A 9,660-nucleotide genomic window follows, 5' to 3' on the forward strand; every position below is an offset into this window, starting at 1 on the left:
ATAAATTAAAAAATTTACCCAAAATCACTACTAAATTATGATAATCCCACTATTCAAAAAATTCATAAACTCTGAATCAATTATTTCAATATTTTATTTTCTATCTTATAAATCTAAATCAATAATAAAATACCATCAAAAGTATCATATTATAGTGATAAAATATTATTTTAATGGTTTATCAAATAGTGGGTATGAACATGAAAAATTCAGCACATTTTCCTTATAATTACATTAGATAATCTTATAATGCTATAGGAAAGTAAATTAAAACTTATTACACAAGGGCATTTTTGGTTATTCATTTAAAAATTTAAGCAAATCAATATCATTTTAAAGTTTTGTTACTAAAACTGTCAAATTAAGGGAAGTATATGTAATTTTTCAAATCTCAAGGGAGCTCTGTGAAATTGTCCGAAACCTCAGGGGAGGTTTCTGAAATTATCCCTAGTTTCTACCCTCCCCTCCTCTGACTTAGGATCCTCAACTATATATGCCCCTTCCTTCCTCGAACTTCCCCTTCATCATCGGAGCTCCTCCTCTGCTCTCTCTAAGGCCACCAGAAGCTAAAGTCTCTCCCCCTTTCCATTTCAATGGCGCTTCGTAGAGCGCTCTCGAAGCGCCTATTACTAAACGACAGTAGTACTAAAACAGGCTCCACTTTATTTCCGTTCTCGTCCTCCTTAAACTCTGAAAATGCTGCCGTTCCTAAGGCACCGCTACACCGAGAATACCTCACCTCGCCGGAGTTCTCAAAAACCGGCTTCTTCCGCCGCTTCCTCCAGCAAAAGAGAGGATTTAACCAAGCAGCACCCACTATGCTGCCGGAATTCCTATCCCTCCCCGTGGGTGAAAAACTCAGGGAGAAATTAAGGTCCATTAATATTCCCGGAGACCGACTCCGTTTTGACCCAATACTACCTCCATCTATGGCGCCCGCAACGGAGACGCAGGTAGGAGGAATCTCGGTGGCTGATGCTAAGAAGATTCTGAGGTCAGCTCAGCTGGAAAAGCTGAGATTACGACTTCGAGAGATTCCGATGAGCTCCATTTCTTACTCCGAATACGTCAAGATATGCGGCGATGCCTGCGAAAATAACGAGCAAGGCTTGGAGTTTGCAAAGATGTTGGATGACGCCGGAAATGTCATCGTCGTCGGCAACGTGGTCTTCCTCCGCCCCGATCAGGTAAATATACTTATAAAAATGCAAGTTCGACTCTCATAATTGTCATTTGTCACCGATGCTATCCTGTGCCCGTTAGTTAATTAATTGATGTATTATCAGTTTTTTTTTTTTTTTAAGAAGAAGAAGTGCAATTTAGCAAACTAATGCTAGAGATCAAAATTTCTAAAATGGCCACGGAGATTAGTGGGATAATTAGACAAAACATAGGATCATGGACCCTTTGTTTTGTCTCATTTTTAGCCCCTAATTTCTCAATCGGTTTGTTAATTATGTGGTCACGTCACACGCTATGTGAGAACCGTTAACAAAAAAGCTTCCGTTAACCACATGCATAGCACCTAACGTAACTGATAACGGTTTAGACAAACTCTTTACTTAAAAATTTTAATTACAGGTGTCAAAATCAGTGGAGCAACTAATCTCGCAATCAGTAGCCAGACCAAATGATCCGAGAAGGAGAGAATTGGATCAGATGGAAGAGCAAAAGGCCTCCATTGATCAGAAAGCCGAGTCACTGGTTAGAGCAGAGTTGTACTGCGGGTTGGGAATAGTGGTCCTTCAAACACTGGGCTTTATGAGGCTAACTTTCTGGGAGCTGAGCTGGGATGTGATGGAGCCCATTTGCTTCTTCGTGACGTCACTCCACTTTGCACTTGCCTACGGTTTCTTTCTCAGGACGTCAAAAGAGCCTTCTTTTGAAGGCTACTTCCAACGCCGGTTCAGAGGAAAGCAAAGAAAGCTGATGAAGATTCACAATTTTGATATCGAAAAGTATAATCAGCTCTGCCGGGCTTTTTATCCCAATAATTATGGCGATCAAGCATGTTTTAGAACCTATTAATCATGCAAGAGGAGCAGTTTTTGGTTCCATACATGACGGTTGAGTACAAGTTTTTAGTGTACATTTGAGGACACGTTTTAAGTCATGCAAAAACGTTAGAAGAGACGGGGGGTACTAATCATGCATTACTTCAAACTCATGCTGTTGCTTTTAAAGCAGCTGAAGTGTCGTCTGTAAGAGGCCGAGGCGGAGACAAAGTGGGGGGTAGTGGGGTAAATTGCCCCGATGGATCCCGTCAAAATCTCGATATCTATACATAAAATTATAATTTTATCGTCACACTTAAATGAAATTGTCTCCATTACCCTTCAATAAAATTTAAATATTAGAGGACTGTCTTCACCAAAGTAGCCGTATATGCGTATAAAATAGTAGGTTTACCCTCGTTGCGCTTCAATAAAACCTAAAATGGTAGCGTACATTTTGTTTTTATGTCTTTATATCCTAATAATTTAACAACAATCAAAATAAATGACATCACCTTTGTCTGAACGAAAAAAAAGAGATTCAATTTGCATTTATTCTTCTTCTTTATCTATTCTAATTTGTTTTCAATACACAAACCTTTTTGAAAAGTTTTTTTTTTCACTACACATTGAAACTCACAAAACATTGCTCATTTGTTATTTCATCTTAACAAAAATCTAGAGAAATTTTATTAGGATTGTGAGATGAGAAGTGGAAGAATCCTTCATTTCAGAATTGAAATTTTGAGAGATATTTGTTTTGTTATTAAATTGTAAATTAATTATACACATAACTTTACGCGTATATTATTCGTAAAACATATTTTTTTTCATATATATTGTAATTAGTAAATTTTCATATATTAACTTTACGCGTGTGTTTGGATTATAAAAATTTACACTTTATTTACACCTTATTGACACACACTGATTTACTTGCATCATCAACACATTTTTCAATTTTCTCATATACATCATATCAAAAAATTGCTACGTTACTTTTTCACAAAATTATCTCAAATAATTTACAATACAAACACACATATATCCCCACTACATTTTCTTTCTATCTCTTGTATGTCTTGGTGTGAATCGTTTGCTAACCACTAGCCTCAGAAATGAACCAAATATTCATAAAATTTTGAGTTGGACTGCCTCGTGAAACTTTGCTTTCGTTGCCACCCGATATTTAGGTGACAGACAGAGATACATGTCCAGTCCACTCATCCACCGAAATAAAGGCTTCAACTTTCAACGATTGAACGTCATCCTGAAAAGCGTTATGTCAAACAATTGTTGGTTCAATTGTACGATTGTGGATGTCCTGCCATGCATCAAATACAACATAAGATTAAGCGGCGGAGTTCCTTGCGCCAACAACCTTGCTCTCCTGACCACATTAATAATGTTTACTCCCATCCTTCGAAAAAAAAAAAATAATGTTTACTCCCAGGTCACACGTTCCTTGGTATAAAAGGACCCGCTAGGTGTATTGAACGGGTGTTCAACGAGCATTCGTTAAAAAAAAATCAATACAATCAAGATTCATTGAGTACTCGTTAGAAAAATCAATATAATTATACAAGTTATCTCAAAATCCTCCATGTTGTTTATTCCCTTTTTTTAAAATGATATTTCTATATGTACCGTACATATATGGATGTTTGTGAGTTTTCTGCTGCGTTCTTGTTACGTGAATAATTTGAAGAAGGGATAGCTTGGATGATGTGAATGAAAGGAGTTTAAGTGAGAGATTCTGAATTTAAAACTTTTCATTTACACTAAAAAAAAATAAAAATTCGTTACAGTAAGGGCTTCATTTGGAGCAACGTACAAAAGTAGGATTGCCGAAACGAGAAGGCCCATTATTTGGATGGAATAGGATTTGGTAACATGTGACTGATCCATGGTCTAATTAGGGTAAAGAAACTGAATAACCGTGAAAAGAGGCCGTAGAGCTCTGCTTGGGCTCAGAGGTCAGGTGCGTTGAATCTTGGGCTATCTTCCAACTGAGGCAAAGACCCAACAAAGTATTTTTTACAAAAATAAAACAAATTTCAGGCTATTTAGTTTTTTTTTTTTTTTTTTTTGAAAAAGAAGGCTATTTAGTTCAAAACGTAGTTCAGTTAGTAAGGAAATTAACGATATAACCTAGGAGTTTGTGGTTTGATTCTCAAACGTTGTCCTTTCCTCTTTCCGCTGCAAAGTTTTCTTTGGATTGTAATAGAGAAAAGTTTTTGTTTTTTGCACTAAAGACAAAATTCAGTGGTGTGAAATTAAATAATTTTTTGATGGGAAATATACCAGAATAAATTTCTATATCCTCTGTATTTTCGTTGTTTCCTTGTCTCCCTTGTTTTTGAGGATATTCCAAGTATTTTGTGTCACAACTGAAACTTTCAATCTGAGTGTGAGCTCAAAATATTCAACTACTGTCCTTTTTCCACTTCACTATCACACTCTCTAATATGATCATGGCATGATATGGCAATATCGTGAAGGTTCAGGCCTAAAAACTGAAAAATGAAACTACAAATTCATGACAAAAGGAGTCCCAGAATCATAAAGTAAATGCCAGGGGTGATAAGCTGATGATAACGTGGTTCACGGTCATGATTCTTTGTGATTTCCAGATTCATGACGGTAGGAGGGCTTCCAATTGGCCATCTCTCCGACTAAGTTTTTGTCTGAAAAGAAACACACGCACTATTCAACGTGGTGTCAAAGCATCCCTTTGATCTAGTAAAATCTGTATATCTGGTAGCTCCTAACACAAGCCTCTTTAGGCTCCCTTTCCCTTGTAGTTTAGGATAGAATAGGTTATACAATTATTATTGTTTCAAAAAAAAAAAAAGAAGAAGAAAAGAAACACGCACGCACTATTGTGGCCGGGTCATGACTTGCAAATCTATAATCGTCTCAAATAATTGTCTCTCAAAACTTTGTCCACACTAATCCAATGGGGAAATTGGCTCTAAAAAATTGCAAAAGGACTTTGCTTCTAGCCTCATCCGAGCCCTGGTCTTTCACGGTTTGGATGAAGAAGAGATCATTGTAAAAGTGTAGGTAGGGCCTGCAGGAGGCAGCCAACACCACCTACAGGCTGCAATGCACTACCCACATGTATATAATTGACTCGCAGTTGCAGGAGGACCCTGATTCTCGTAGCTGCTGTTGGTGTTGGGTACTCTCCCCACCCCACGGCTGCCCCCCCAAAGGGCACTACTGTTTTGTGGATCACCCATATTATATATGCTCTTACACAATGTGAGCTAGTATATCTTCTTCTTGGGATCTTCTGGTTTCAACATCTCATCATTCCTCACATGCTCCACCTTACAAAATTTTGCAAAAAACGTATCCTGCTTCAACCCTACTCTTCTTTTGAGAAAGAAACTGGTGTTCGGTTTACCATTATAAGTAGAACCAAGTGAAGTGAAGTGGTTGAATTTTGTAGCAAAGGTTGGCACTCGACTGCTAGAAGTTAGATAGGCAGCCTTCTTTTAGTTGATGTTTTCTTATGAAGGCTTAACCGTTGCTTGATTTTCTACCAAAACCCTTCAAAAAGGGCAAAAAAAAAAAAAAGTGAGAGAGAGAAAATGTGCCCTTCAATTTTAGCTAAAGTAATTTTTACATGCTTTCGCTTTTGAAACAGACATTTGACACTTGATAATTAATGGGATTATGGTAGGACAAGACTGAAAATTGCATGAAACAGATGCTCTATGATGATGCCAAACGTACGCCTAATGCGTCCGTAATGCCATTATTGTTGTTTCTTACATTTATGACAATATATAAACTCTTGGAACATTATCAATGGAATGAGTTCTAAAATATCATTGAATTTGACACAAATCCAAGAAGGATTGGTCCAACTTCAACCAACCGAAAACCAAATCTCTGACAAAACAGTGCTGGTGAACAATTATTCATATACGTCCTTAAACTAAACTAATCTCTCAAAAGTCTTCTTCGTCTGTATCCAAACCTATCCACATCTAATTTCAAATAAAAAACATAGGCATTATTGACCAAGTGGTCCGTTTTGGATTCCCTCTCTGCTCAGATTGATGACCAATTCACCTGCAAAATATATTACTCGGCTTCCTCTTTTCTTATGTTATAAATAGGTTAAGTATTCTTTAACAAGAAGAAGAAGAAGAGCATGATTGTTGGTTACAAAATACAAAGGAGATAGTAGTATGTGTCAAGGCATCACAAAGAAAAAAGTTTCTTCATCAGCTGCTTCCAAGAATCGAGTGGCACTCATGTGGCTTTAGACAATTTTGGACCCATTATTGTCGACAGCAATTTCCTCTTCTTCTTCTTCTAAAACATAAAGAGCAGAATGCTACGAGTACCAATTAGTACATTAAGCAACATAAAATTGAAAATTCCAAGGGCTAATTCGAACACCCGCCGAACTGCATTTATACCTTATGGGCCCTTGCGATGGCTGCCTGCTTTTTATCCATTTGATGCTGCATATACCTTTTCACGTTGAGCAAAAAAAAGTTGTTTCAATATGTTTGCATTGTTGCACGAATCCAAAAGTTTTAGTTTTTATTTGGCGTGTATTCATCAATAATATATTGCACGAATATTGTACTCAAGGTTCCAATATGAGCAACTCAAAGAAAAGTGAAGATTAAAATAAAAGGAGGAAATGCTTGGCTATTGATGGACAAAAACTGTTATTATCAATCATATTTTTATTTCACATACATTATACTCACAAAAATCTTTATAATAATTATTTGAAATAATTTTTTGCACAATTCTATCCGAACACACACGTGACTTTTTTCTTTATTTTATAGTTATTTCTCTTTCATACCCGCAAACTGAAAAAAGAAAAAAAAAAATCACACAGAGGTCGCGCGCACGGACTGAAGTTTTTTACGATATGAGGCATCGCATGACACAAACCATCAAAACTTGAAAGTCTCATTTTTTCCATTCCAATTATTTAAGTTATAATTCACAATCCAAAAGAACGAAGTGTACAATTAATATAGGAAGCAGTGTACAGTGATAGGAGTTTTAATAACTCTTGTAACTTTTAGCTCTAGACCCTTGAGGTTCCAAGGCCAATGGCAAATGATAGGGTGGTACTTTAAACTCTGTGAATAGGATTCGTTTGGATTGGCTTTTTTTAAAAATAAGTTTTTCAAATATAATGTTACCGTAATATACAAATAAAAATAACTCAAAAAACATCTCATTTATATAATATATCAAATATTTCAAAAAAAATTTATAATAAAAATTTTTCATATATACTGCTACAGTAAAATTTTTCAAAAAAACTCCAAAAACAGTGAATCCAAACGGTTTGTGTTTGTAATCTGTTTTAGGGGATATCGTACGCTTAATGCTTAATTCTTTTTGCAGTTTTTCAACGTTGCTATTAAAAAAAAAAGGTTCTTTTCGGTAGGCAACCTGCTTTTCTTCACATGGAGAAACCTTTTTTATTTAATATACAAATTATTGTTTGATTAGTTTGTTTTGATTATTATAATTTTAATTGCAACTTTAGTTACAGTCATTTTCATCTTATCCGGTGTAGGGCAGGGCTTGCAGCTATCATAGCTCGTTTGGGCACTTGTGTTTATTAGGCTGTAATTCTTTCTTTTTTTTATTATTGTTATTGGAAAAAATCATAATTTCATTGCGATCTACACGGATTGTAGAAAAATACATCAAACATACAACAGATATAAATAAATTTGAAAAATTAATAAATACATTTCAAAAATTTTTTCATCTAAACAAATCATTGTTGTCAATCGGGAGATGAGCATTAATCAGATCCATATCCTACCATAATTTAAATTTTTAAGAATTTGCTTATGCCTAATCTATTATCATGCTGTCTTCTAGTAACCAATTTGCGGCAACTAGACAGTCTTAAGTTACGTGTACACGGAAAAATTAATGACGACATTCACTATCACACATTTGATGCGACTAGCGATACATCAACCCTTGAAAATTCTGATCCTGCAGACACCTAGCGATGCGCGATCAATTACGTGAAAGGTATATAGGGTCGACATTAATCAGCATACCACTCGATGTTAACATTAACAATTGGCATGGTTAGAAACATTATTGACAACCATATCAAGGAATTCTTAGAAACATTGACAACCATCGATTTTTGAACCGGTGGCCACCACTAAGCCATTTAAGGTTTGGTGGGGTAGGAGTCATTTTAGTCATTCAAATCTTGTTTCCCGCTAATTATCACATGAAGTGACTTTTTAAAAAATCTAGACGGGTGCGTAGTGCACCTGTCTGGTCCGGTGGTGGTTAAGTCTCCATCGACCCTCCCCTTAAATTATGATGGTGTAGGATACTATAGATAAATTGATGATTGACAAAAAAAAAAAAAAATCCAAGGAATTCTTATGCAGCTTCCACCATCCATAGGATAGAACCAGCCTGAAATGTTTGCAAAATAGTGAACAGTTTATGATTGCTTAAAGATCATTCCAATAGAGACCGATATTGCTTCAAGGAGAAATAAATCAATTTATATTGTGATTTGATTCATTTGGCATGCTAGAATTAATAATTCAAAGTAAAATTTCACAAAAGGTTGAAAGAACTAAAGTTATTAATTCAATTCATATCTTGTATTGTCAGACTAACTAGAGATGGCAATTTGGATCAGCAATTGAATCCTACGTAAATCGTCAGATATCATAATAGGTTTCTGCTCAAGAAAAATGCAAAAAAAAACGCCATGGTCTGAATCTGTAACCTAGACTTCCTACTTTTGACATCATCAAGTTAAAGAACTAGTCAATCACAACATGGGACTAGAGCCCAGAACTACATTTGCCACTCAATTCTTTTCGTCTCCAATGACGATTGTTTGCCTATATATATAGCCTCATGTCATGAGAGAAATACTTGCGGGAAAGGTTGAAGTTCATGACGGTAAACAAATCGAGGGTTACATTAAATCACCTAGAAAGTCCAAATTGATATACATTTGTATAACTTCAAGTCGTTTTCATAGACATGTTATTCCCAAAAAAAAAAAAAACTGCCTCAGTGGCGAATTGGGATTGGGACACTCATGTGGATTATGTACGTTTGTCTTATTAATTTCATTTTTCGAGACTGGTTCGATCGCTCTCATCAATACTTCAATTTGGCGAAAAAAAATGTCAAGATTGGACATAGCAAGCACAGGTTATCCGCCCCGCGTGAATGGTCCAGCGGTAGCACCTTCCACCGGTGACCGAGAGTTCTCAAGTTCGAATCTCTGCTCTGCTGGATTCCTCCGCGCACATATCGTGCTTGGGTTGGGTTGGGGCGCCTAGCCGGGTCGCAGGGGATTAGTCGGCCCCGTAAGGATTGACCCGGACATCCCTGTGTAAACAAAAAAAGAACAAGAAAAAAGCATAGGTTATCCAGTTCTGGTACAGCTAATCAGCTATCTTCTTCCACTTGTACTTTGGTTCAATCAAAAAATAGATTAATGGGATCGAGGATTATGGTGGTATTAAAGAAGTAGTAAAAGAATTAGAAGGCACGCAACTTTGCTGCCACAACACTGGATGAATTATCTTTGAAGAATGCAAGTGGTGGAGTTAACATTTGAATCTTTTCTTTGCATTAAAATACTAAATGATAAATTTTGGTAGTT

At 36.2% G+C, this 9,660-nt stretch overlaps 1 protein-coding gene across 1 annotated transcript; it reads left to right on the top strand.

Annotated features, from left to right (window-relative positions):
* Positions 1-560: 560 nt before the first annotated feature.
* LOC113749762 (calcium uniporter protein 4, mitochondrial) lies at positions 561-2,315 on the top strand. The gene is made up of 2 exons (XM_027293600.1): positions 561-1,187; positions 1,582-2,315. Exons 1-2 carry the CDS (start codon positions 594-596, stop codon positions 2,026-2,028), a joined length of 1,041 nt encoding a protein of 346 aa, XP_027149401.1. The 5' UTR covers positions 561-593; the 3' UTR covers positions 2,029-2,315.
* Positions 2,316-9,660: the final 7,345 nt, after the last annotated feature.

The sequence above is a fragment of the Coffea eugenioides genome, chromosome 10 (assembly GCF_003713205.1).
Source record: "Coffea eugenioides isolate CCC68of chromosome 10, Ceug_1.0, whole genome shotgun sequence".
NCBI classification, from domain to species: domain Eukaryota; kingdom Viridiplantae; phylum Streptophyta; class Magnoliopsida; order Gentianales; family Rubiaceae; genus Coffea; species Coffea eugenioides.

Bases quoted from the DNA above. Each gene is read 5' to 3' on its own strand.
- LOC113749762 (XM_027293600.1), top strand. From the start codon at position 594: ATGGCGCTTCGTAGAGCGCTCTCGAAGCGCCTATTACTAAACGACAGT. The intron at 1,188-1,581 runs GTAAATATACTT...TTTTAATTACAG, and splicing joins TCTTCCTCCGCCCCGATCAG to GTGTCAAAATCAGTGGAGCA.